Genomic DNA, 27,840 nt, shown 5'->3' with positions numbered 1-27,840 from the left:
TATATATGGTGAAAAAACGCAGCGGAAGCCCTTAAAAAACCCTAACCCATCTTCCCATCGTTAAAACACAATCTCTTCTATACACTCTATCATACAATATCTTTATGGAACACAATCAATTCCATTATCTAAAATATATCTCTGATCATCAAAGGCTCCAAATGCCTTTTATTTACTTCTTCACTACATATGTTATGTTTATAACTTCTTATTGTATTCATTTTCCTATTTTCTTCTTTCTTATTCATCAAACAATTATAATATTTTCTAAAAGTTATTGATTTCTTTATTACATATTTCTTTATTCCCTTTAACCTCTTATCAATCTGATCACCATACTTATAAGCATATGCCTTTGCTCTCAATCCAATAAACTCACTCATTACTTTTCCACCCAACTCATCCTTAAACTTACCAACAACCTTTTTAATTCTTTTTGGAAAATAACTTGCTCTTCTTACTAAAATTACTTGTATCTGATCTGATCCGAATGAAAAAAAAAATTCCCTCTGCAACTGTTAGTCCGATGGACAATTTTCAGAATATGAGCGGCTCCTCCCGCAGAATTTTTTGAAATAATTATGACGTCATAGGTCACATGGTGCAGGTGCCATCTTGGAAAAATTGAAAAAGGTTTCACCTTCATCTCCAAAACCGTTCCATGGAAAAAATTGAAACTTCGCCAATTGTCAAGTATTCCCCTTGGGGAATAATACATGTTCATGATGTCATCAGCACCTTAATTATGACGTCATAATTAGACAGGTACAAAGCTTGATTCGATCAGTATGAATTTTATTCCTCTGCAATTATTGGTCCGATTGACGTAAAATTTTAACCACAGGAGTACCTCCTCCTGTAGAATATTTTAATGATAATCATGATGTCATCGGGCATGTGGTGCAGGCACCATCTTGGAAAAAACAAAAAAGTTGCACCTCCATATCTCCAAAACCGTGCTGGGTAAGAATTCCAGATGAATATCATCTCGTTCTAAAACTACTGAACAGGCTCAGATTTTATATCAATATCAAAACGTTTGTACATTTTATATGTAGCCAAATAAAAATTTACATCAACATGGAATACAATGACAATATTGGCTTAAGAACCTGAAACATGTACAATTTTTTTTTGGAGGGGGGGTGTCAAAAAGTGCGCATTTGTGAGAGATGCTGTAACTGATTCGGACAAAGGATAAGGTCTCATGCACAGAGGTAGTTCACATGTAGGTACTTTGTGGGATCAAGTACTCATGGTGGAGAAAACATCAGGAAGAGTGGTATGTTTACTGCCTCTTTTAAGGTTCACCCTCCATGTAATGTACTCTCTCACGTTGGCTGATTGAAGGATTCCTGTCGTGTGCAGCCGGAACAGCCGACTGTGCTCGGGTGTGAAATGAAGGTTGAAGAGCTGGAAGGATTTCCTGACATTCTGCAGATAAAAATTGAGGATGAGTACTCCTTTGGTCTGGAAGAGGAGGAAAGTGACCAGCTGAATGGTGAGTTATATGATCTTCTTCACGTCTAATGGGATCTGTGTTTGTTTCGTTTAAAATGTTTTATAATTTTTGTACACACATGGTCGAGGCTCGTGAACTACCAAGAGCTGAATGGAAAGGGGGAAATAATAACAGCAGAGCATAATGACACATCGGTGTGAACAAGATGCACACAAGTTGAATGATACACCAGAAGAAGAGGAAGTTGAAAGCTGGGATGAAACAGAAAAGTAACAAAACAACCAACAAACAAATGTAAAGAGGTGAGGGAGAAGGGGAAAAATTAGAATCACCGGAAAAAGGGATTGTTTTGGAATGCAATCACTTTTTCCAAGTGAGATTTGCCAGAATTGAAGGACATGTTCCACGACTCTTAGCAGCTTGTGATTCTATCAATGTCTGAAGAGAGAGAAGAGGCTGCTACTTTTCTCTCTGAAAGATGCCACGGTGGAGGGTGAAGTCATCAGCAAACGGATAAGGAGGATTTTCTGGAGAGTCAGAGAGAATGTTGGTGAAGAATAAGACTTGGCCCAACACACTGCCTTGGGGCACTCCACCCTTGACAGAGAGGGGAGTTAAAGGATTCTGTCGGGAGGCACGTGTTTGCTACGAGAGTAGAGGAAGTCAGTAAGCCCTGTGTGGAGGTGGCCTTGGATTCCATGGGGTGAGAGTTTGAAGAGCAAAGTGGTGTATCAGGCTAGGTTTGAAGCTCGAGATATGTCTGGAGAGATGACCATGATCTCTTGTGTGACATTGAGGACCTCCATCCTGAGTTATTTCCTGGTGTTGGCTTAAGTTGAGTGGTGGGTTTGGGATCCTTGGGTCCTGAGTTCAAATCCTGCGTTGCTGTTGAATTGATACCAGGTGAGGTTGACAGCCTGTCATCTTTCTGAGGTCGGCAAAATGAGTACCAGCTTGCTGGTATCCTTCGTCGGAGTGGCGACCTGTCCAGGGTTGTGCCCAATAGCCAAGAAAACTGCTTTGGCAGCACCAACACTCTGTGCAGAGTAAGGTTCCAATGGATGGAGCCTGAGTTGGGAGAGCAGAAGCAGCGTGTTCAGGTTCGAGTGACCTGGTTTGAATCTGATCTTTTAAACGAGTTTCCCTGTATTTTGAGCCATGGGTCTATCCTCCAGTGAACGACAATTTATCTCATGAGGTCAACTGCACACGCTGAAATGGCCACGTGTTGTGGAATTACCCAGGTCGAAAAACCAATTAAAACCAGTACACATTTTCAACTGGTCTCTTGATTCTAATTGGTCTTTAACTGGTCTCTATTGGTTTCAACTGGTACCAGTTAAATCCAGTCAGAATTCCAATTTCCCAGTTGAAAAAACCAGTAGCTCATATTTGTACCAGTTAAAGTCTTACTGGTTCCAGTTGATACCAGTTGCAATGTACTGGTCCCAGTTGATACCAGTTGCAATGTACTGGTCCCAGTTGATACCAGTTGCAATGTACTGGTCTCCCAGTTGATACCAGTTACAATGTACTGGTCCCAGTTGATACCAGTTAGTTAAATACAATTGTATTTCAACTGGTAATATATCACTCTATTCCAATTTCCATATTAAAACCAGTAAGAAACCAACTGGCTTTACTGGTACCAGTTGGCTACTGGTTTTCAACTGGTACCAGTTGACCAGTAAGCTACTGGTCTTTACTGGTTTTTGACCTGGGTAGTAAAACCGTTGCATGATGGTCGATTATTCAGGCATGCACATTCGCCTCTGCTCGGTGTCTTGAGAGACAATTGGTCTCCGGTGCTCTCATGCTGTTGTTTGGGAGTCCGAGTCCATTTCAATTCACTTGCGTTAAAAGCCCAAATAACATCTCTCACCTGTCATTGGAGGAAACACCCAATTTGTTCACAGCTTAGCAATCATTCTCAGCTGCGACTAGGATGAGATAGTTAGGCAACACTCGGCTATTCTAGTCAAAGAAAGTTGAATAAAGCAACCAAGGTATGCCCCACAATATACGTCCTTTTCTGTTTCCAGCTCTACCTGAACCCTTCAACAGTGACAGCCATTTTGAGGGAGCAAAAGTATGAAAACTCCAATGCTCCAATCTCACCTCAGCTCCTGGACTGGTTTCATTACTTATTGTTGAATCGTCAACAACAGCGTGGATGGAACACTGGTTCTTTGGAGGAACTCAGGAACTTCAGTCTGCGTTTCATGTGCAACACTTGGTTCTTGGTTGCAGCATTGTTGACAGTCTGGGTTTGTTTCTAATGCAGGTCTGATTAGGATTTAAAAAAAATATTGCTAATGGTTTTGGAATAAACTCGCCTACTCTTTGTGAAAGACACCATGGGATAATAAATGTCCATTCACTAATGCTAGTCAGTGTTCGAAATAAGTGTTGGCCCCGGTGCCAATATCCACCAAAAGCTTTCTCGGGCCACTAAAACCTCCAGCCTAGGTGGCTCACGTGGCCACTTGTATCAAAATCTTCAACATATGCAATGCTTACTTATGAGAGGTGTGGTGTATTTCCCACTCTTCGGCCATGCACTGGCTTGGTCCAACAATACAGAGTGGAAATTTGATATAGAAGCAAGGCCACGCTTGCAGCATGCACGCATCACATTGTTGGCCGCATGCGAGATCTACGTCGAACATGCATGTCATGCAACTGTGCAATGAACAGCGATTAAAAACAGGGATTCATCCAATTTTTAAAAATTTGATTCTCCACTGAGTATCTGCAGAAATGGTTTTGGATGAACGGAAAACACGAGCTTAGAAAACCACCTCTTCTTCGTCTTTGCTCATTTGTTCTTCTTGGATCTTCTTGTTGTTGCATCTTATAAGTTATGATGTCATAATTTATAAACTTGATGTTGTGCACTTAAATTTTGAAATCCTCGGATATCAGTTTGCATAATCATCATGGAGAGCATTATTTACCAACATGAGTTGAGAAAACCTTCCATCACAAGCCTCTGTTGTGGTAGTAGTACACTTTTGAACTGTCTTAGCATTTTTGAAGTACAAATATAGTTTTGTGTTTTGTGTTATCTTTTTTTCACCGTGCAAGCGCACCTGTGTACCAGTTATGTGAACCCATGGATATTGTATCGTGCACGACTTCTTCTTCGCTGTCTAATTTTAGGAGAGACTGGAATGACCCATTTGATCACATGGTGCTGAGACTCCATCTCAGAGAAGAAGTGTACTGAGGTTTCCATCATATGGTGTTATTTACAAAATGTATCGAATCAGAAAAAAGGAAGAGGGTCAAACAGGAATACGAACTTGAGAAATGGATGAGGAAGTGTCGACCAGATTGGGAGAGAGTGAGAATTTCTGTGGCTTGGTTGAGGAAGATTGGGATGTGATGTTCTTCAAGGTGTGCAACTAGGATTTGGGAGGATCGGAGTCAGGAAGGAAGCATAATGTGTTTCACCCCGGGTCCACCTACTTCAAGAAGTGTAATGTACAAAAGCACCAGGAAATTGAAAATCACCAGCACGCAATGGCAAAGAAGAAAACTGGAGAGCCAGAACCTGGAACCGAGTAGAATTAGCATTCCGTCAGACCCAATGACAGCTTATGGCACTGACGGCCTCACTATTTCTCAAGCCCGCACCGTGCTGGGTCAATGGAAGAAAACACGGGCAGCGAACTGGAACATTTAACAATTAGGGGTTTATTTATAATGGGGGTAATAATCGGGAAGGGAGACACAGAGCAGAGTTACGACCGAATATCAGGCAGGCAATGTACAGTGAAATCCGTCCACAACTTTTTGAGATATCATGCTACATATAAGTTGAGCACTCTCTGTCAATGATGAAGAATCACTTAAAAGTTTTCTAGTAGTCGAATCTGAATTCGGATATTCACCAAAATCTAATCAATTTGTCGTGACCACACACCCAATCTGTCCACCAAGTTTCATTCAAATTCGTCCCCAACTTTTTGAGATATCAGTTTAGCCCTATCCCTCAATGGTGAAGAATCACTTTAAAAAATTATCAGATCCGGATCCGGATCTTCGCCAGAATTGAAGCACTTCTTCGTTGTCACACACCCAACATATCCACCAAATTTAATCCGAATGCGTTCACAACTTTTTGATATATTCTGCTACATATCGTTTTTGGTCCTATTTAATCAATGATGAAAAATCACTTTAAAATTCCAATAGTCTGATCCATCCATATCCGGATCTTCACCAAAATGTAATCAGTTCGTCCTTGTCGCACACCGAACCTGTCCACTAAATTTCATCTGGATCCGTCCACAACTTTTTGAGATATCCTGCACACAAACAAACAAACAGACAAAGGGGTGAAAACATGACCTCCTTCACCTTCGGTGGCGGAGGTAATAACTAAATGGGCTCCTCGGAGCGTCCTTTGAATGGCCGTTGCAAAATAACAATAATAATGCATACATTATAGTCTTGAGGTGACAAGTTAAGTCTGGAGGTACACAACTTTATATCTGAGGAAAAAAAACAAAACAACAAAGTTCATGCACTCGGACATGCTGTGATGTGGGGAATAAGTTATTTATTTTATTTCTAACCAGCATCGGCAACAACTCGTATCTCATAGCCTTTGTCATCAATGAATGGAAGAAACATAAATACAATAAACGCCTTCAAGACAAAGTTATGTTCATGAAAGTCAGAGACAAATGCTTTGTAATCTCACAGATAGGGCACCAGGAGGTTCCAGATCTACAAAGCACACACGAAGAGGGTGACGATCACCTTATTCTTCCTGCAGTGCATGATGGACAGAACGGATACCCAGCAGTTATCTTCATTTCTCAAGACACTGATGTTTGCATCTTGTGTCTGGCGTTTCAAAACTGCATCGGAACAAAGCTATTCCTGAAATGTGGGATCAAGCAATGGACGAGGCTAATAGACATTGGGAAAGGAGACTAATTATAGGCCCATCCGTCTCCTAAGCTGCATAAGCAAGGTTACAAACAGTGCATAAACTGAAGCATCGATTCAAAAACGCTCATGCGATAGCAAGAAACTGCCGTCCAAATTATGTTGCTGTGTGTTAGTGGGTAGATTATTAAATAGCAGACGGTGGTGTTCTGTGATTACGAGTTATGAGGTTGCTGGTGTGAAAAGCACTGAAATATTAATTTAAACAATGATATAGTAATTTAAACATGTTTACTGATCTTTGTGAACTCATTCACTCATCAAATATGATGCGGGCCACAAAAATATCTCTTTAGGTGGCCTGGTGGAGCAAAAAAAATTCAGCATGACCACTGCTATCAGATGGAACACGGTTTATATTCATCCAATGGGCAGCAAAGGATGCACAGATGAATCCACTGCTTGTGAAAAACCAAGATGGCAGTTAATAGTGGGTCAAGATTTGAACTGAGACGAGGCAGCCCAAAGACGTGTGTACATACTTCCCGGGTATCTTGCAGGTTTAGTACTTCAATTCAATTTCTCAACAGATGATTTTTCCAAACCCACTCCTGAGCTTTTCTCCACTTGCTGACTTTTGATCTTTTCCATTCCCCTTATCATATGGTCACATGTCTAAGCTTTAGTTTATTCCTTCCATTCTCTGAATTTGCCAATCTGTTAATGTGCCACTCTTTCTCATTTAGTTTACCACGAGGGTTGACTTTTGAGACAAAAAACAAGTCACATGTTTGATCACAGTTGTGGTTAATTTGCCAATCAATGCAGAATTGGGAGAAAACTTTCTCGATTTTGGGTTCTCCACATTTTTCTTGGCTTCTCTGTTTTGTTTGTTGTGATTTTTGCTCGTGCTGAAATTCCCACTGAAGTTGTGGTCGCATAAGAAGCATCTTGTAACATCGACGCAGTTTCTTCTGACCATAATGCTTTGATATCATAATCCTTTGATATGACGTTGTTCCCGTGGGGAAATGTTTTATTTTCTCTCTTTGTGAAAGAACTTGATTCGATGATTTAATGCAACATTTATTACCCTCGCCAAACGAGAGTATATTGCAATTTGTGTCTGTGTCTCTGTCTGTCTGTCTGTCTTTTTGTTTGTCCGCTCAGAACTTTTGTATTTTTCTCCACAACCACTTGTCGGATTGAGACTAAATTTTCACTATACGTGCGACTACTCAGGTAGAATGTTCTCATGATAATTATGATGTCATAGGTCACGTGGTGTGGCAGCAAGATTGGAAAAATAGAAAAACTTTGTTCCTCTGCATCTATGAAACCACACAAAGGAATGAATTGAGACTTTCCACCTCGCAAGTTCTCATGGGGAATGAGTATGACATCATAGGTGCCTTCGTTATGACATCATAATTGCATATGGAGAATGCTACATCCAATCAGGATGAAAATTTTTGAGGGTCATCTCTGGATAAAATGGTCCACACAAACTTTTTTGATGACATCATCGGTCATGTGATTTGGCAGCCATATTGTTTTTTTACCACTCAGCCCGAATTGGGCTAAGGGGTATTGTCGTCACAGGCGTTGTCCGGGCGTCTGTCAACTTTTGGTTTCCGTCAATTTCGAGGAGAACGCTGTGTCCGATTAAATCCATTTTTGCAGGGTATGTTGGGGTTGAGTAGAGGAAGGTTCCTTTCGAAAAAGGGTGCGCTGCGATTTTCAATTTGGCCTCCATGGCAGCCATCTTGAAATTGATTTCCGTCGATTTCGAGGAGAATGCCTTGTCCGATTAAATCCATTTTTGCAGGGTGTGTTGGGGTTGAGTAGACGAACGTTCCTTTCGAAAAAGAGCATGCTGCGATTTTCAATCTGGCCTCCATGGCAGCCATGTTGAAATTGGTTTCCGTCGATTTCGAGGAGAGCGCCTTGTCCGATTAAATGCATTTTTGCACGGTGTGTTGGGGTTGAGTAGAGGAACGTTCCTTTCGAAAATGGGCGTGCTGCGATTTTCAATGTGGCCTCCATGGCAGCCATCTTGATATTGGTTTCCGTCGATTTCGAGGAGAACGCCTTGTCCGATTAATTCCATTTTGGCAGTGTGTGTTGGGGCTGGGTAGAGGAAGGTTCCTTTCGATTATAATCAGTGCGATGCGATATCCAATATTGTGGCTAGGGCAGCCATCTTGAATTTGGTTTCCGGACAATAACTTGAGAACGGCTTGACAGATTGATTGTATTTTCATGGGCGTATAATGGGGGTGGTTAGAGGAAGGTTCCTTTCGATATACAGCACAATCCGATATCCAATATGGCGGCTAGGGCAGTCATCTTGAATTTGGTTTCCGGACAATAACTTGAGAACGGCTTGACTTATTGATTTCATCTTGTGTGATATAATGGGAGTGTTTCGAGGAAGGTTCCTTTCGATATTCAGCGCAATCCGATATCCAATATGGCGGCTAGAGCAGCCATCTTGAATTTGGTTTCCGGACAATAACTTGAGAACGGCTTCACACATTGATTTTATTCTGGCGAGGTATAATGGGGTTGAGTAGAGGAAGGTTCCTTTCCAAAATGGGCATGCTGCGATTTTCACTGTGGCTGCCATGGCAGCCATCTTCAAATTGGTTTCCGTCAATTTCGCTGAGAACGCCTCATCCGATTAAATCCATTTTTGCTGGGTGTGTTGGGGTTGAGTAGAGGAATGTTCCTTTCGAAAATGGGCGTGCTGCAATTTTCAATATAGCCACCATCTTGAAATTGGTTTGCCTCAAGTGGCTCAGGGGTTACGCCCACTTTGCGATGCTATTTTTAACCCCTGTGGTCTGACCCCCTTTTTTAACCCCTGTGGTCCGACCTCCTTTTTTAACCCCTGTGGTCCGACCCCCTTTTTTAACCCCTGTGGTCCGACCCCATTTTTTTTAACCCCTGTGGTCCGACCCCTTTTTTTTTAACCCCTGTGGTCCGACCCCCTTTTTTCACCCCTATGGTCCGACCCCCTTTTTTCACCCCTGTGGTCCGACCCCCTTTTTTATCCCCCGCCGCGTGGCGGAAGGGGGATATTGTTGTCACCCAGGTCGTCCGACTGTCCGTCCGTCCGTCCGGGCGTCAACATTTATAGCTGTGAGTGCGATAACTCATAAACTGTTCGCCATATCGATTTGAAATTTGGGTCACACATGTACCACCTGAAAAGGAAGAACCCCATTTATTTTGGGCGTGGCCGGATCCAAGTTGGCCGACTGGGGCGGCCATCTTGAAAAAAAATGTTTTTTCGCCATATCGATTTGAAATTTGAGTCACACATATACCACCTGAAAAGGAAGAACCCTATTGACTTTGGGCGTGGCCGGATCCAAGATGGCCGACTGGGGTGGCCATCTTGAAAAAAATGTTTTTTGTAATAAATGGAAAACCGCTTATCTGATTTCAATTATTTTGGTTACTACGTTCCTCACCCCTGGGGAACTTTTTCGAGATGATGACCAAATGGTGTCTTGTTTCCAATTCACCTCCCTCATTATCTGGAATATGTATGACCTTTTTCATTCAATGGGGGGGATTCCCCATCTCTGATGGTATATTTAACCCTTGTGGTCCGACCCCCTTTTTTTAAACCGCTGTGGTCCGACCCCCTTTTTTAACCCCTGTGGCCGACCCCCCTTTTTAACCCCTGTGGTCCGACCCCCTTTTTTAACCCCTGTTGTCTGACCCCCTTTTTAACCCCTGTGGTCTGACCCCCTTTTTTAACCCCTGTGGTCCGACCCCCTTTTTTAACCCCTGTGGTCCAACCCCCTTTTTTAACCCCTGTGGTCCAACCCCCTTTTTTAACCCCTGTGGTCCAACGCCCTTTTTTAACCCCTGTGGTCCGACCCCCTTTTAACCCCTGTGGTCTGACCCCCTTTTTTAACCCCTGTGGTCCAACCCCCTTTTTAACCCCCGTGGTCAGACCCCCTTTTTTAACCCCTGTGGTCCAACCCCCTTTTTTTGAACCCATGTGGTCCGACCCCCTTTTTTAACCCCTGTGGTCCGACCCCCTTTTTTAACCCCTGTGGTCCGACCCCCTTTTTTAACCCCTGTGGTCTGACCCCCTTTTTACCCCTCAGCCCAAATTGGGCTAAGGGGTATTGTCGTCACAGGCGTTGTCCGGGCGTCCGTCCGGAAGTCTGTCAACTTTTGGTTTCCGTAAATTTTGAGGAGAACTCCTTGTCCAATTAAATCCATTTTTGCAGTGTGTGTTGGGGCTGGGTAGAGGAAGGTTCCTTTCGATAACACTGGTCAACAATTTTTTACTTTCTGAATGTTGTCTAAATTTCTACAAGTGAATTAGGGTATTCTGGCACTGCTGAATCAGGAAATGGCATCCGTTTCTCTCCATCAGGTCAGGTTTTTGTGCTAAGTTGATTTGAAAAAATCAGATCTTGTGACAAAATCAATTACATTTTTGTGGCATTATCAGCTGATTTTTGTCAACACATATCATCCTAAACATGTTTTTAAGAAAAAAAATGTTTTGCCAACAACATTTATTGATTACATGATAGAAACATCGATTACTGTCATCTGAATGGTGGGCATTGATAAAGGTAAGTACAAGTAAATTGCATGTTGCGTCACCACTGTTCAAACTTCAGGGCTTGAACTTCCGTTTCTTCGAACTCCTGGAATGTTCAGCGGCAAGGAGGTCTCTCTTCAGATTCCAACAGTAGTCAGCCATCATGACTGCGTCCCAGCGACCCTGATACCTGGTCTCCATCTCCTTCATGTCCTGATGGAATCTCTCCCCCTGCTCGTCACTCATTGAACCCAGGTTCTCAGGAAACCGGTTCATATGTGAAAATAGGTAGTGCATCTTGATGCTCATGTTGCAGCCCAGGTTTCTGAAAGCAGTCAGCATGTTGTTGACAAGTTCTGCGTAGTTTCTGGCCTTATTGTTGCCAAGAAAGTTCTTCACTACCAAAACAAATGTCTTCCACGCTTCCAGTTCCACTTCGTTCATTGAGTTTTTGAACTCTGGATCTCTGATGAGCTGACGGATCTGAGAACCATCAAAGATGCCAGCTTTCAACTTCTCCATGGTCAATCCTGGAAAAGCCTGGCACAAGTAAGTGAAGCAGTCACCATCTTTGTCCAGAGCCTTGGTGAACTGCTTGATTAAGCCGAGCTTGATGTGCAGCGGTGGGAAGAGTATTCTGTCTCTGTCCACCAGAGGGTCGTTGATGACGTTCCTTTCTTTGCATGGCACCAATTCCTCCCGCACAGGCCAGTCCTTCTTCGTGTAATGCTGAGCACGGTCCCTACTATCCCACATGCACAGAAAACATGGGTACTTGGTGAAGCCAGACTGTTGTCCCAACAAAAAGTTCACCATCTTCAGGTCAACACAAATAAACCACTTATGCTGATCATAACCAATTTTCTCCAGCACGTACTTCACCACTTCATACTTCTCCTTCAGTGTAGTCGAGTGAGCGATGGGTACAGAGGCAAACTGGTTGCCGTTGTGTAGCAGAACACATTTCAGTGATCGCTTGCTGCTGTCAATGAACAGTCTCCAATCTTTGGGTTCGTACTGTGGCACTCCAAGCTTGAGCAGAAGCGCATGTCATAAATTGGCGCATGTAGGTATTGTACATTCTTCAGAGTTCGTTATTTCAAGAAATACAACTTTTTTGTATCACATTATTACAAAATCTGCCCCATTAACTTTAGTTTTGATCCACGAACTTTATGCTTTGCCTCACCAATTTTTGGAAGATTTTGAGGTTTTATGACTTCAAACTGATCCCTTTTCGACATAATCACCCAGAACTATCGTACCTGAATACTTCTTGTCATTAAAATAATTATTTCCAATCAAAACAATTATTTGACATGACATTTTACCCCCACCAACTTCTTCTAAAATGCTCCACACATGCGTACATGTGAACAAAAATGTAAAAAACGACATGTGGCCATATCTCAAAAACTTGACCTGATTGAACAAAACTAATGTGAGTTTTGGATTCAGCGCATCAGATTCGTCCTAAATCAGCTTAAAAAATGCAGACAACAAATTTGTTGTTGACCAGTGTAATCAGTGCGATGCAATATCCAATATGGCGGCTAGCGCAGCCATCTTGAATTTGGTTTCCGGACAATAACTTGAGAACGGCTTGACCGATTGATTTCATTTTTGTGTAATATAATGGGGGTGTTTAGCGGAAGGTTCCTTTCGATATTCAGCGCAATCCGATATCCACTATGGCGGCTAGAGCAGCCATCTTGAATTTGGTTTCCGCGGGGAGTCCGTCCGGGCGTCTGTCAACTTTTGGTTTCCGTCAATTTCGAGGAGAACGCCTTGTCCGATTAAATCCATTTTTGCAGTGTGTGTTGGGGCTGGGTAGAGGAAGGTTCCTTTCGATAATCAGTGCGATGCGATATCCAATATGGCGGTTAGGGCAGCCATCTTGAATTTGGTTTCCTGACAATAACTTGAGAACAGCTTGACAGATTGATTTTATTTTCATGGGGGTATAATGGGGGTGGTTAGAGGAAGGTTCCTTTCAATATTCAACGCAATCCGATATCCAATATGGCGGCTAGAGCAGCCATCTTGAATTTGGTTTCCGGACAATAACTTGAGAACGGCTTGGCAGATTGATTTTATTTTCATGGGGGTATAATGGGGGTGGTTAGAGGAAGGTTCCTTTCAATATTCAACGCAATCCGATATCCAATATGGCGGCTAGAGCAGCCATCTTGAATTTGGTTTCCGGACAATAACTTGAGAACGGCTTCACACATTGATTTTATTCTGGCGAGGTATAATGGGGTTGAGTAGAGGAAGGTTCCTTTCCAAAATGGTCATGCTGCGATTTTCACTGTGGCTGCCAAGGCAGCCATCTTGAAATTAGTTTCCGTCAATTTCGAGGAGAACGCCTTGTCCGATTAAATCCATTTTTGCTCGGTGTGTTGGGGTTGAGTAGAGGAAGGTTCCTTTCGAAAATGGGCATGCTGCGATTTTCAATATGGCCACCATCTTGAAATTGATTTGCGTCAATGGGCTGAGGGGTTACGCCCGCTTTGCGGTGCTATTTTTTGGTCATCTCTACCGAGATGACCTAATAAAGCCGGACCAAATGTCTGTCCGTATGTCCGTCTTTCAACAATTTTTCTTTCTGATCTTTATGAAACTTAGTATGTGGGTAGAGGTCGATGAGTGTTGCACAACGATATAACTTTTGTCCGGGTTCAAGGTCAGGGTAAAGGTCACGAGGTCACGTAAGTTCTAAAAATCGCCATTTTTAAAACCTATCTAGTCTGCCATTCTACAACATATTCGGCAACTGTTTATTGATTATGATAGTAAAAAATATTATCTTGTATCTAACTGGACAGATTTTTTAATTTCCTTCCCGTTTGATCGTCACGTGATCTGGAAGATGGCCAAAAACACTGATGCGATTCGCAAAGAAGGAAGGAAGGAGAAATGAAATATAAATATAAAACACATTTTTAGCCTTTTATATTTATACATTTTCCGCCGAAGGTGCAAAAGTTTCAAAACCTGAAATGTAAACGTCGGCATTTATTTTTAAAATATAATTTTGTGCGCGCGCGCCAAAATGCCGAGTCATCTTTAACCAAACTGCGCAGTTCGAGCTGCGCAGTAGTCTTTGGTCATAACTGAACATTGAGAACTTGTGGTATTATAGAGATGACCGTCACCCCCATACGTGGGTAATTTTTTTAATGATATTAAAACCTTCAAAAAACTTTGAAAGAGCTGAACAGGTCGAGGCAAAATATTTCACAAATGACCGCCTTTCCATGAGGAGCAAAATGGTGGTGAACCCGATCAAGAATTATCTGGGCAAAGACCTTGTCCGGCACTGAGAGCAGCATCACCCCTCGGTAGCTGTTGCGGTCTTGGCGATCACCCTTCTCTTTCCAGAGAGGGACAAGGCCCCTCTTCCAGTCAGTAGGAATGATGCCTGTGTTCCAGGCAGAGCACAGAACTGCATGCAACGAAATTGGCACAGCATTTTCACAAGCCTTGAGAAGTTCAGCATGGATACCATAGATCCCAGGAGCTTTTTCCCATTTCAACTAGTTCACCACTCTGTGTTTCCCCAAACGAAGGTGGTCCACAGTTGACTGGAGGGTCAGCAATAGGGATAGTAACACCCCTGACATTCAACTTTACAGTTGGTGGATCAGCCTGGTACAGCCGCTGAAAGTAACCGGCTCAGCGGGCCTTCACTTCGGACTCCTCCATCAAGAGCCAACCACGCACTGCCAGAACTGCAGTGCACCGACGGATGGGCTTGGAGGAACGCAATGCACGTATTCCCCTGTAAGTAGGATGAGAATCACTTGACCACAGGTGATGCTCTACCCCCTCACAGATTCCTCACACATAGGCCTCCTTGTCCACCCTAAGTGCATGTGTTGTTTTATGCCTTAGCTCCCTGAACAGCTTAGCTTTGCCATTCAGCCTGGCACTGCGACTCTGGTCAATGGTATCCAGTGTACCTTGAGAGACAAAATTCTTTTTTGCCCTATGATCAGTTCCAAGACATCTACCGACAACATCAAGGATGGTGGTCTTGAAGGCACTCCACAACTCTTCAGGATCTGCCAATGCCTTCAGACCCCCCAAATCCCCACTCAGCCTGTTCGCAAACTCCTCAGCCACCTTCTCATCCTTGAGCTTGCCAATATCGAGCCGAGGCTGGGATGGTACCATTCTCCTGGATTTAAGCTGCAACTTCAGAGTTGCTACAACAAGCCTGTGGTCGGTATTGAGGAACTGAGCACTCCGGTAGACACTGCAGTTCTGGATCATCCTCCAGCAACCATCAACGAGCACACGGTCAATCTCCTTTGCCATACCGCCAGCGTTGGAATATCAAGTCCAGCGATGAGCCGATGGGCACTGAAACCATGAACCAGCCACCCTAAGTCCATGACTTCTTTCAAAGTCAAGGAACTTGGTGCTATTCTGGTTCATAATTCCAAACCCATGGGGACCAACACATGTCCCATAACCATCCCTATCAGTTCCAGTGAATGCATTGAAATCCCCCAAGACGAGAAGTGTATCTCGCCTGGGGCACTGATGAACCACAGACTCGAGCGTGGAGTAGAATGCATCCTTCACAGTGAGAGTCAGAGCATACCCAGAGAGCAGGGAAATAACACCCAAGGAGTGATGAATCCTTCGTCTCATAACACGCTCGTTGACCGGTGTTACCTTAATTATCATTGGACACAGTGACAGCAACTCCTTGGGCATGGTAACCATCAGAGCAACCAGACCAATAGTTGGTGTCGATATCTGCCATTATCTTGCTGCAATCCTGTCTCTGAACCTCAGAGAGTGCTGCAATACTGATGTCCAAACACTTGAGCTCAGATGGTAACAGAGACAGGTGATCATCCTCTCTTCGGGATCTGACATTCCAGTCACCCATCCAAAGAGCCACAGGTTAGCCCAAGAGACCTCCATCTGCGGGACGACACCTCAGCACCATCCCGACACACACGGCCACAATCTGACCCGGGAAGATTACCCAGTGGTTTCCCTCCTATCATCAAAGATTGGGGGACCCGAGGGCTTTGCCCCAATCCTGTCATCTGCTGAGTTGCCCTGTGAAGGGCAGCTGCACAGGAAGTACTTCCACAGAGTGGGTTTGCTGATTTTTGAAAATGCTTTTTGTACGTTTTGTGAAATGAATGGTTTTTACGGTGTTCGGAGTGAAAATCCTGCCACCAACCTCCTCATATAAAGATTACCCAACTGCAGGAGAACGTCCACAGACACAGTTGGGCACTAGCTATGGATGGCCATTGGCTCGAAAGGAGCTCCTCCGCCCTTTGACAGGTTTTGTTTTTTATCCTGCTGGGTGTCCATATCATACACACTCCTCACCAAGAAACTCGGTGGGGGAGAGGGTTTAGTCGCCGACAACTCGACCCTGGAACAGGTTAGTGCAGATTTACATGATACCTAGAGCAAGTGATAGATCGAATCTGACCTGACCTGACAATGTCAGTCTGGATACACGAGAACCCAATGACTCTGAAGCTTCTTTCTTCAAGAGACATCTCCATGAAGGTTTCTGTCAATGCCTCGACATGTTGTTTCACACATTTTGATTATGCACTCTGTTGTGAAGAAAAAAGAAAAAACCAAAGTTTTGATTTCATTGATTTAAGAAATAACCACAATGGTGGATCAACTTCTCAAACATCCATTGTCCCTTTCATCATTCGGTGAAATAAAATAGCCAACAATAATGTGCCTTGTTTTATCCTGTTATCCTAAATTTGACCGATCGTAAATTCTAATTGGGCTTTAATTGGACACTTTTTGTTGATTTATTTTACATGTTTACACATGAACTTGTCTTGTGGAAGATTGGGGGTGACAGAAAAAAATGGCAACAAATTGACAAACAAATTTGGATCTCTTCAACTTCCAGGATATTTTCACTTCATTTTTGCAATCTTGGTATTTGGTTATTTTCTTGATTTATGCGATGTTTTGGCAAAAATCGATGTGTGCGTGTGTGCGCGCGTGCATGTTTTGTTCATGAAGCATAACTCTCTCTCTTCTCTTCAGTCTTTTCTCTTTTCTCTCTCTTCTCTTCTCTCACTGTTTTCTCTCTTCCTCCCCCTTTCTCTCTCTCTCTCTCTCTCTCTCTCTCTCTCTCTCTCTCTCTCTCTCTCTCTCTCTCTCTCTCTCTCTCTCTCTCTCTCTCTCTCTCCCTCTCCCTCTCCCTCTCCCTCTCCCTCTCCCTCTCCCTCTCCCTCTCCCTCTCCCTCTCCCTCTCCCTCTCCCTCTCCCTCTCCCTCTCCCTCTCCCTCTCCCTCTCCCTCTCCCTCTCCCTCTCCCTCTCCCTCTCCCTCTCCCTCTCCCTCTCCCTCTCCCTCTCCCTCTCTCTCTCTCTCTCTCTCTCTCTCTCTCTCTCTCTCTCTCTCTCTCTCTCTCTCTCTCTCTCTCTCTCTCTCTCTCTCTCTCTCTCTCTCTCTCTCTCTCTCTCTCTCTCTCTCCCTCCCTCTCTTCCCCTCCCTCTCTCTCCCTCCCTCTCTTCCCCTCCCTCTCTTCCCCTCCCTCTCTTCCCCTCCCTCTCTTCCCCTCCCTCTCTTCCCCTCCCTCTCTTCCCCTCCCTCTCTTCCCCTCCCTCTCTTCCCCTCCCTCTCTTCCCCTCCCTCTCTTCCCCTCCCTCTCTTCCCCTCCCTCTCTTCCCTCCCTCTCTTCCCCTCCCTCTCTTCCCCTCCCTCTCTTCCCCTCCCTCTCTTCCCCTCCCTCTCTTCCCCTCCCTCTCTTCCCCTCCCTCTCTTCCCCTCCCTCTCTTCCCCTCCCTCTCTTCCCCTCCCTCTCTTCCCCTCCCTCTCTTCCCCTCCCTCCCTTCCCCTCCCTTCCCTTTCCCTCTCTTTCCCTCTCTTCCCCATCTCTTCTCCCCTCCCTCCTCTCCCCTCCCCTCCCTTCCTTTCTGTTTCTTCCTTTCCCTCTCTCTTCCCCTCCCTCTCTCTGCTCCTCCATCTCCCTTCCCCTCCCTTCTCCTCTCTCTCTCTCTCTCTCTCTCTCTCTCTCTCTCTCTCTCTCTCTCTCTCTCTCTCTCTCTCTCTCTCTCTCTCTCTCTCTCTCTCTCTCTCTCTCTTCCCTTCCCAACTTAAATATCCCCTTCAGCAAAGTGATGATGGTATGCATATATCAAGAAAGATGGACAAAGAGACAAAAAGAGAACGGATTTAGAATTAGAGGAACTAGTGCGGGACCGTAGATGCGTGCCTGTAGGTGCGTGCCAGTATGTGCAGCTTCGTTCCTTCGCTCTCGTAAACGACGACTGGATTGGGGCATTGTTTCAATTAGATCGGACCAACCGTATCATAAATGGCCATAACTTGGGAAACACCTGGGAAACATACTCAGGTCCCCAGCGTCAATTGTGACGTCATATCAAATGAAGAAGAATAAGAATTGTGATGCCTCTCTCTCTCACCTCCCCTCTCTCGCCTCCCCTCTCTCGCCTCCCCTCTCTCGCCTCCCCTCTCTCGCCTCCCCTCTCTCGCCTCCCCTCTCTCGCCTCCCCTCTCTCGCCTCCCCTCTCTCGCCTCCCCTCTCTCGCCTCCCTCTCTCGCCTCCCCTCTCTCGCCTCCCCTCTCTCGCCTCCCTCTCTCGCCTCCCCTCTCTCGCCTCCCCTCTCTCGCCTCCCCTCTCTCGCCTCCCTCTCTCGCCTCCCCTCTCTCGCCTCCCCTCTCTCGCCTCCCCTCTCTCGCCTCCCCTCTCTTGCCTCCCCTCTCTCGCCCCCTATCTCGCCCCCCTATCTCGCCCCCTATCTCGCCCCCTATCTCGCCCCCTATCTCGCCCCTATCTCGCCCCCTATCTCGCCCCCTATCTCGCCCCCTATCTCGCCCCCTATCTCGCCCCCTCTCTCGCCCCCTCTCTTGCCCCTCTCTCCCCCTCTCTCTTGCCCCCTCTCTCCCCCTAGTCTCGACCCTGTTCTCACCCCCCTCTCCCCTCCTCTCTCACCCCCACTCTCACCCCCTCTCCCGTCCACCTCTCTCGCCCCTCCTCTCGCCTCCTCCTCTCACCCCCTCTCTTGAATTGTGCCACCCCTCCCTCTCACCCCCTCTCTCGCTCCCCTCTCTTGCCCCCCCCTTAAAAAACAAAAAATAAATAAATGAATAAGCATTAATTGTGATGTCATTCGTGATGTCATAGCACCGTATCTTGTCATTGGGTGACAGATAAATGGCCGTAACTTGGGAACCGCTTGTCCGATTAATATCAAACCTTGAAAAGGCACATACTCAGGTCCCCAGCGTCGATTGTGATGTCATACCAAACGAAGAAGAAGAACAATTGTGACGTCAATCATGCAAAAAAAAACATTAATTGTGACGTTATTCGTGATGTAATAGCACCGTGTCTTGTCATTGGTCGACAAATAAATGGCCGCAACTTGGGAACTGCTCGTCCGATTAATATTGTTACGAATTCGCGCCCGCCGGCGTGCGATCGGCCGTGTAACTCCAATCGCAACCGCGTCGCCCACCGGACGTACAATTCAGTCGTGACCCTCCTGGAACTACCGCCAAGAACCATTCACGGGAAGGGGTTGAACCTCACCACAGCCCAGTCCGCATTCTACCCGCACAAAATTTGGTGAATCGCCGAATGTCGATATACCTAAGTACCCGCGCGGGTAACCTACCGAGGGGCTGCACCGCACGCAGGTCGGCCTGGGACACGAACCGCTTAAGCGGTCCGTTCCGTACTACAGTGATAACCAAGCTGTGTTATCGCCGACCTTGACGGATCTGATTCTCTTTACCGGGCGTTTAAAACCCACTACTCATTCCACGATGCAAGATGGCTTTCAAAAGGGAAATAGGGCACGACGAATGGGATACATTTCACACAATGACATTTATTCACTAAGCACACGTATATACAGCCAGGCAGTCATGCAATGTAAAGGCAAGAAATAGAAAACAAAAGCAATACGACCGACTATAATTATTATTTAAAAGCACAGTCACTTACACAGGTTCTACTTACAGGGACATGGCGCCACAGCAGTCATACAAAACAAAATAAATGGAAAGACCTCACAGGCAAAGCGGTAGACGGGGTCCGGAGACCTTTATGGTCGTGGGCCGTGGATGACCGAAAAGGCCCACGAGACCGTGCAGGTTACCTGCACCCTCGAGGTGTCTTGGTGGGCAGGTCGCGACGTTTGCTCCCCACGGCAGCTAGCGTGGTCGCGCCTGACTCCGGGCCTTGCGACGATGGGCAGTAAGCTCTCCCCGGCGCTCCTTGCCAGACGCGCAGGTTCGCACCACACAGCCGGCAGAGCTGCGCCTCCCGTCTGCGTCCCCCGGACTCGCCACCGGCCTGCACCTTCGCCAACAGGTCGCTCAACAGGACCACCGGGATACAGGGGAAGAAATCAGCGCCAAAACGAAAGGGAGGGAGAGGGAGCATGACCTTCGGATCCCTGAGTGCGACATTCAGTGTATTCGTGTCCCCAAAATAAATAACCTACGGTCTGAGTAACTAACTAAACAAACCCACTCATACAGACGACTTAAATAGATTGCCGGCGCTAAGACTCACATGCCGGGGGCGCAAAACACATTTATGCTTTACACCTTAACCTTAACCTTATAATTGTACACTACACCATGGCCCAGGATCGATGGACTCTGGAGAAAAGAGCAAAAGTAACAACCGGTGCATGGGCCGCCAGTGCAGTCCCGTGTTGTGGCTGCCAACAGGGCAGTCCTTGCGGCTTGCGCAATGTTCTTGGCGCACATGGTAATGAACACGGGGGGGGGGGGAGGGAAATGCAAAAGAGAAAGGGGGCTGGTGGGCATGCGGCGATGGCAAAGGCAGGCAGGCACGGCATGGCATGGCAAAACAAGGCCGTTGTAGCAACAGCCAGCAGATGAAGTGGCCAGCACAGGCCTCATAGCGGGCAGCCAGCAGACGATCCGACCAGCATAGGCCTTGCAGCAACAGCCAGCAGATGACGTGGCCGGCACAGGCCTCGTAGCAAACAGCCAGCAGATGAAGTTTGCCAGCCTCTCGCCTTGAGATGGAGGTTGGTGGAGGGAGTGCGGTGGTGCTGGCCACTCGGAAGGTGGGCTCGGATCTAGCCTACTGTCTCCCTCCCAACCTATCGCCTTTGCCTGTCTCGGTCCATACCCACCCCCTTAATTTGCAAAAAATCAATTTCGCCCCAACATATTATTATTATTATTATTATTATTATTATTATTTTTTTTTTTTTTTTTACTTTCCCCACAATAAATCGTCTCCTAACCCCCTTTACAGTCTTTGCCTGGCTAACCTATCACGTCACCGAGCCTACTCCCAACCCCTATGTTCCCTTACCGGAGGGGAATAAGGAAGAGTCCTGTGTCGATGCCCAATTCAAGCCTCAGAATGGTCTCCACAGATTTCAGCGATCTTTCTTTAACCCAAAGTGGGTCCAGCGGCCCACAACGAGAGCGAAGGGATGGATGGTGTGTAGGGGTACACTTCCTAATCTACCCTAACATTTATTCCTTAAACTACCCCGGGGCTTTCAACAAGCGCCTCTCGCTTAAACTATCGGTTCTAACAACCAAGATTCCCGTCGCCTGTGTTGGTGTCCTCACAATTTCGGGCCTTGCCCTCCAATTTTTCCTCGTGCCCTTGCACGGTCTCATGGCTGAGACGTGTGGCTCCCTTGGCAGGAACTACCCTCTGCCGATTCTCAAACAATGGCACCCCCGGGCACTACACTGCCTCCGAGCCTACCAGCTCCCTAAACACGGGGAGTGCCCTCGCTGGCGACTCCCTCTCCACGCTCACGTGGCAGGCTGGCGCCCCGGGTCCCTTTCCGAGGGTCGCCCGTGCCCAGTACACTGCCCCCGTGGCATATGGCGCCCCGGGCCCCGCATCATGCGGGCCACCCATGCCCACTACGCTATCCCAGCCCCCCCATGGGCCCTTGTCCTACCGCGGCCGACTAGCCCGGTGCCCGGGGTACCCACTCAGCGATACTCACCGTTCGCAGCCACGCTCCCAGCCCGTCAACAGGGCTCCTGCACCCCTCCAAATGGGTATCGAGCCTACATTCCCACCAACAGCAAAACGACCTCCATTTTTGTCAATTTGACTAACCCACTAACTCACTTTACACTGACCCTGGGGTCCCTTGGGCGGGAATCACTCCTCCCCCCAATCACTCATCGCACCATGCATACCACATTCACTCCATACACTCAGACCCACTGGCCTCACTCACTCCACATGTTTCTACTTCACTCCCCGACTCTCATACTCCATCGCTGAACTCTGCCATTCCTCTCACTACATCCCCTAACTACCTTGTGCTCCCTCGTCATCCCTTACACTATAGCACGTTCCATTTAACACTACTTAGCTAAGCTACCTCCCCTCTACACATTCAAAGTGTGTCCATGTCTCCAAATCCTCAAAATCTCTTCCCCATCCTAAATGTCATCTGCATCCCTCTAGCTAATCCATTCCACGGGCCCCATGAAGACTTACCCCTGCCCCATGAAGCCGGTCTAGCTAAGCTAACCCTTCCCCCTAACTAGTTCCATCCTGTGCCCAGGCAGGGGTGTCTTCCACCCCTTGCCCAGGAATCCTGTTCACCCGAAGCGAGGCTTGCTCTTTTTTTTTTTTTTAAATGCGCACACCAGCGCGGCAACTCGCAACCTGCGCTTTTTTCCCTTGACATTATGGCAGCTGTTCGTGCACCTCGTCCCTCTTGGACGGTACCATCCGGCAGGAATTTTCCTTCTGCCGGATTCCAACCAGACGTGCAGCCATACGTCACCCTGCGCATCAAAAACAAGCCGCGCGTTTTCGAGGGGTTCCCTACACGAACACATGTGCTCTGTTCGTCGGAGCTTCACAAATACACTCGCGTGGAGAACCCATCTGGTCCGAATCTGTGTATCCAGCCTAGCTTTTGTCCGTCGCGGGATCGGCAACATTCACCGCGGGCGTTTACGGACCGGGCTTCACTCCCGCATGCGCGCACGTGGCGGCCTCATGCATTGCACAGCACGGACCCTGCGCTCGCCGCCTTGCAAACGCTCCGCAAGAGCTTTTGTTCTGCCAATCCTGCCCGCGTTCTCGGACGGTTCCCGACGCGGAAACTATTGTAGCGTGGACCGTGGAGGATGGCGTTGGGAAGCGGGGGTAGTGGTGAAGATGGTGGTGGTTGTTGTGAGGGAAATTTTAGCGTGGTTGGCATTGTGACGTACTTGGTCGCGGTTGTTGTTTGTGTGTAGGTTTATTGCGTGCTTGGCGTTGCGGTGTACTTGGTGGCGGTTGTTGTTTGCGTGTCTGTTCAAAATAACGATAGGTAAAGAAAAACGGCTATCTCAAAGAGTCGCAGCCAGGTGAACACGAAGAAATTCCTCTAAACAACGGTGTGGAAAGCTATCTGAACACTCACTTACCGGCATTGCTAATCGGTCGCATTCAGACAGACAGATAGACAGACAGAGACACACACAGAGATTGCTGGAATTATAGATAGATTATATATTGCATAATACATAGAATAATTGCATAGATTCACAGGAAATAATAAATTTCATCGAAGAATGACATAATACAACTTTTTAGTGGTTTTCAACTCATTTTTCTCACATTTCATAACTTACCGGTTGCAGTGGGAGTCGAGAGGGAGGAGTGGGAGGAGGTAGGGGAATGTGTGTGGTGGGAGTCCAGAGTGGTTGGTGTGGGAGGAGGGCCTCCCTTTTCCCAGCAAAGCCGGGTACCTTTGCTAATGCTAAATAAGGGTGGTACTGTCGAGGAAGTTTTGGCCACCTTGAGACATAACTTTTAGTTCAGTATAAGCTGTTTGTTCAGTAACAAATAAATGACAAGCTTGTGCATAAAGAAGCTTAGATTGGAGAGGTCGCAAGCAAAAACTTAATTTTACAAAGAGTACATTGAGTATAAATGTGATCTCAGCAGGGCGTGGTTAATACATCAAAGAAATTAATAGATGGAACTTTATAAGGTTAAAATCACAAACACAGGATGAGAAACGGTCTCTTATCGGTGCTTGCACCAGATTATCTGGGTGAGGGGAGGAAAAAGGATGTGATTTCTTGCCCTGGCCATCTGGGCCAGCGAATCAATAGATAAGGTTTTACAAGGTTTTTTACGACTACGAAGGAATGTGTACAATGCCTCCCGACTCGCTTTCCCAGCATATATTTATTAAATTCTTTCTTAACGCACAAACTAAAGCAAATTGGCATTTTACCTCATTATAAATTCAATGAACAATTCAGTTTCTCACAGTACATAAGATGATACAATGTCGATAGCATGATGGTTCCAGATTTATTTTTGTTTTTTTTCAACAATCTTTAACATCACCTTTTTATTAATATTGAAGTATTTATTTGAAGACTACTTGGGTGGGAGTAGTCTTCATTGTGAAATTCATTGTGAATTGTGAAAATTTTGTTTTCAATTAATTGTCTAATAAATTAAAGCAGTTTGTTTCACCCACATTTACAAAAGCTGTCAATTTACAGGAACAAACATGTGGCTCATCATTGATAATTGGATGAATTGACACTAAATTATGAATATAATGGGAAGAACCCAAACTTGAACACAGAATAATGTATATTTACATCAAGAATATTTTTTTACTTTTCTGCAACAAAACAAATACATGTGCAAATACAGTTGTACATGTTTGGGTACGTTTGTCAGAATAATATGACAAGTATGGTAAAGAATCTGATTTTTTTTTAACAGGAAATGTCATGTTACATTTACAGGTGGATCAATTGAATCTCCAACAGAGACTACAGCGACTTGGAGGAACAGCTCAGACACACACCCGCAAGACCCGCCAACTGAAGCGAGCAAGAGGACTTTTTGCAAACAAGACAAACCGAATAATGAAATGTTTGCAGAGAATAATTTTCACCTGTCTCACAAAGGAAAGAAAGCTGAACAAACTTATGGAAAATCGTTCACTCAGTCGTCCACCCGAAAATCGCATGTGATAATTGATCCTGGAGAACGCCCACACAAATGCACAATTTGTGGAAAATCCTTCATTTATTCATCTCACCTAAAAGCACACATGATGATTCACAATGGAGAACGCCCATACAAATGCACAACTTGTGGAAAACCTTTCAATTGTTCATCCAACCTCAAAAGACACATGAAGATTCACAATGGAGAACACCAGTATAAATGCACAATTTGTGGAATATCTTTTATTCGTTCATCTCAACTTAAAACACACATGATGATTCACAATGGTGAATGCTCATACAAATGCACAAGTTGTGGAAAATCTTTTATTCGTTCATCCGTCCTTAAAAGACACATGAAGATTCACAATGGAGAACGTCCACACAAATGCACAAGTTGTGGAAAATCTTTTATTCGTTCATCTCACGTTAAAACACACATGATGATTCACAATGGAGAACGCCCGTACAAATGCACAATTTGTGGAAAATCATTCATTTCTTCATCTGTCCTTAAAACACACATGAAAATTCACAATGGAGAACGCCCACACAAATGCACAATTTGTGGAAAATCATTCATTTATTCATCCGCCCTTAAAACACACATGAAGATTCACAATGCAGAACGCCCGTACAAATGTACAAGTTGTGGAAAATCTTTTATTCGTTCATCCGACCTTAAAACACACATGATGATTCACAATGATGAACGCCCGTACAAATGCACAATTTGTGACAAATCTTATATTTGTTCATCCGACCTGAAAAGGCACATGATGATTCACAATGATGAACGCCCATACAAATGTACAACTTGTGGGAAATCATTCATTTCTTCATCTGTCCTTAAAACACACATGAGAACTCACGATGGAGAATGCCCATTCAAATGTCCAAATTGTGGAAAATCATTCATTTATTCATCCAAGCTGAAAATACACATGTTGATTCACAATAGTGAACGCCCATACAAATGTACAAGTTGTGGAAAATCTTTTATTCGTTCATCCGACCTTAAAACACACATGATGATTCACAATGATGAACGCCCGTACAAATGCACAATTTGTGAAAAATCTTATATTTGTTCATCCGACCTTAAAAGGCACATGATGATTCACAATGATGAACGCCCATTCAAATGTACAAGTTGTGCAAAATCTTTTATTCGTTCATCCGACCTTAAAACACACATGAAGATTCACAATGGTGAATGCCCACACAAATGCACAAGTTGTGGAAAATCTTTTATTCGTTCATTCGACCTTAAAACACACATGAGGATTCACAATGGAGAACGCCCACACAAATGTACAAGTTGTGGAAAATCTTTTATTCGTTCATCTCACCTTAAAACACACATGAAGATTCACAATGGAGAACGCCCATTCAAATGCACAAGTTGTGGAAAATCTTTTATTGGTTTATCTCACTTTAGAACACACATGATGATTCACAATGGAGAATGCCCACACAAATGCACAATTTGTGGAAAATCTTTTATTGGTTCATCTAACCTTAAAACACACATGATGATTCACAATGGAGAACACCCATACAAATGCACAAGTTGTGGAAAATCTTTTAATCAGTCAGGTCACCTTAAAAGGCACATGATGATTCACAAAAAAAACGATTAAATTGGTTTATTAACTGCATAACGTTTGGTGGGGTCAACCAATCTTGATTCTCAGGAAATCTCATGATAAATTCCATTGAGTAGGTGTTTTTGGGGGGGCAAAATAGCGGTTCGAAAGAATGCAAAGATAGATGTTCACTAATTTTATCCCTCTTCGAGAGATGAATGCAGATTTGTTCAAAATATAGACAGTGTTGTTTTATCTCTATGTTGTGAATGTTGTTTGCCACACATCACGTATCCATTGACATTTTTAAACAAAGCACGATAAACACTTCAAGGATGAGGCGGACAAGGAGGAGTCAATTAAACTGGCCATTGCGATGCACAGAAAGCAAAGCAGTGTATTTACGAATGTTTGTGTCAGTAAAAATCAAGCCACAAAGGAAAGTTACAAAATCGTAAAATGTGTTGCAAAACATGGAAAGACATTTCCAGACCGGGAATTAATAAAAGAGGATTTCTCAGCTGTTCAGATGTTTTGGTCAACGGTTTGCACAGTGAACACACAATCTTCTTCAGAATTTAAGACGTATCTTTGTCTGCCAGATCAGTGGAGAAACACATAAGCGAAATGGCAGAAAACGTCAACAAATAACAGATGGTGGCATTAAAAGATGCAATGGTATTTCGTGTCATACCTGAAAGTGATGATATAAATAACTTACCATGGTCAACGTTGTTGTGAGGTTCTGTGACTTGGACAAAGTTTGAAAAGAGGTATGCTGCCTAATTCCCATGCATGGCACAACAACAGGGGAATATATTGTGAAGATGTTTGTTCATCATTTTGAGGAAAGAGAAATTGATATCAGAAAAATGTTTCCTTCGACAACAGATGGAGCCCCTGCTGTGGTCAGAAAACAAAAAGGGATTTGTAAAGATCAAAGACCATTGAGGATCAAATTGACCACTCGATGGTAAATTTTCATTGTATGATTCATCAAGAAAATCTTTGTGCCAAGAGCTCAATGATGTGATCACAATGCTCACATCATAAACAACATTATTGGCGAATATAATGAATTTTCATCTTGCTCGATTTGTCTTGATGCACAGGAAATTACAAGTTCTGCTTGAGATGTACATACAACGACATTCCGTTTAACAGCAGTCTGTTGGCCTAGCCATGGAAGGTTTTTACACGCTTTGTGAACGGCATAGATGCAATCAAGATCTTTTTGTTAGAAAAAGGTCAAAACGATCCCGACCTGGTTTATAACAAATAGGTCGTGCAACTAGTGTTTCTAACTGACATCATTGCACATCGAAACAA

At 44.9% G+C, this 27,840-nt stretch overlaps 1 protein-coding gene and 1 long non-coding RNA gene across 3 annotated transcripts in view; one reads left to right on the top strand and one right to left on the bottom strand.

Moving 5' to 3' along the window:
* LOC147009387 (uncharacterized) overlaps positions 1-27,302 on the top strand; it is a 29,119-nt gene extending 1,817 nt beyond the window's left edge. The window contains exons 1-3 of one of the 2 annotated variants that reach the window (XM_085861877.1): positions 1,369-1,501; positions 3,505-3,729; positions 24,716-27,302. In XM_085861877.1, coding sequence (XP_085718003.1) covers positions 3,636-3,729; positions 24,716-26,565 — 1,944 coding nt within the window. In that variant the 5' untranslated portion in view covers positions 1,369-1,501; positions 3,505-3,635 and the 3' untranslated portion in view covers positions 26,566-27,302. Of the gene's footprint in view, positions 1-1,368; positions 1,502-3,504; positions 3,730-24,715 lie in introns of those variants that run through there. The other variant, XM_085861876.1, reaches the window with a different exon arrangement.
* On the bottom strand, positions 4,617-21,141 carry LOC147009388 (uncharacterized). The gene is made up of 3 exons (XR_015052885.1): positions 20,083-21,141; positions 16,416-16,540; positions 4,617-5,775 (listed from the first exon to the last, which is right to left on the bottom strand). It is a non-coding gene; the product is annotated as an uncharacterized LOC147009388 (long non-coding RNA).
* Positions 27,303-27,840: the final 538 nt, after the last annotated feature.

This window comes from Eptatretus burgeri, chromosome 17 (assembly GCF_056783735.1).
Source record: "Eptatretus burgeri isolate ZD-2024b chromosome 17, Ebu_testis_v1, whole genome shotgun sequence".
NCBI classification, from domain to species: Eukaryota; Metazoa; Chordata; class Myxini; order Myxiniformes; family Myxinidae; genus Eptatretus; species Eptatretus burgeri.
The sequence above is the reverse complement of the archived record's forward strand: the minus strand, read 5'-3'. Positions and strand labels throughout refer to the sequence as shown.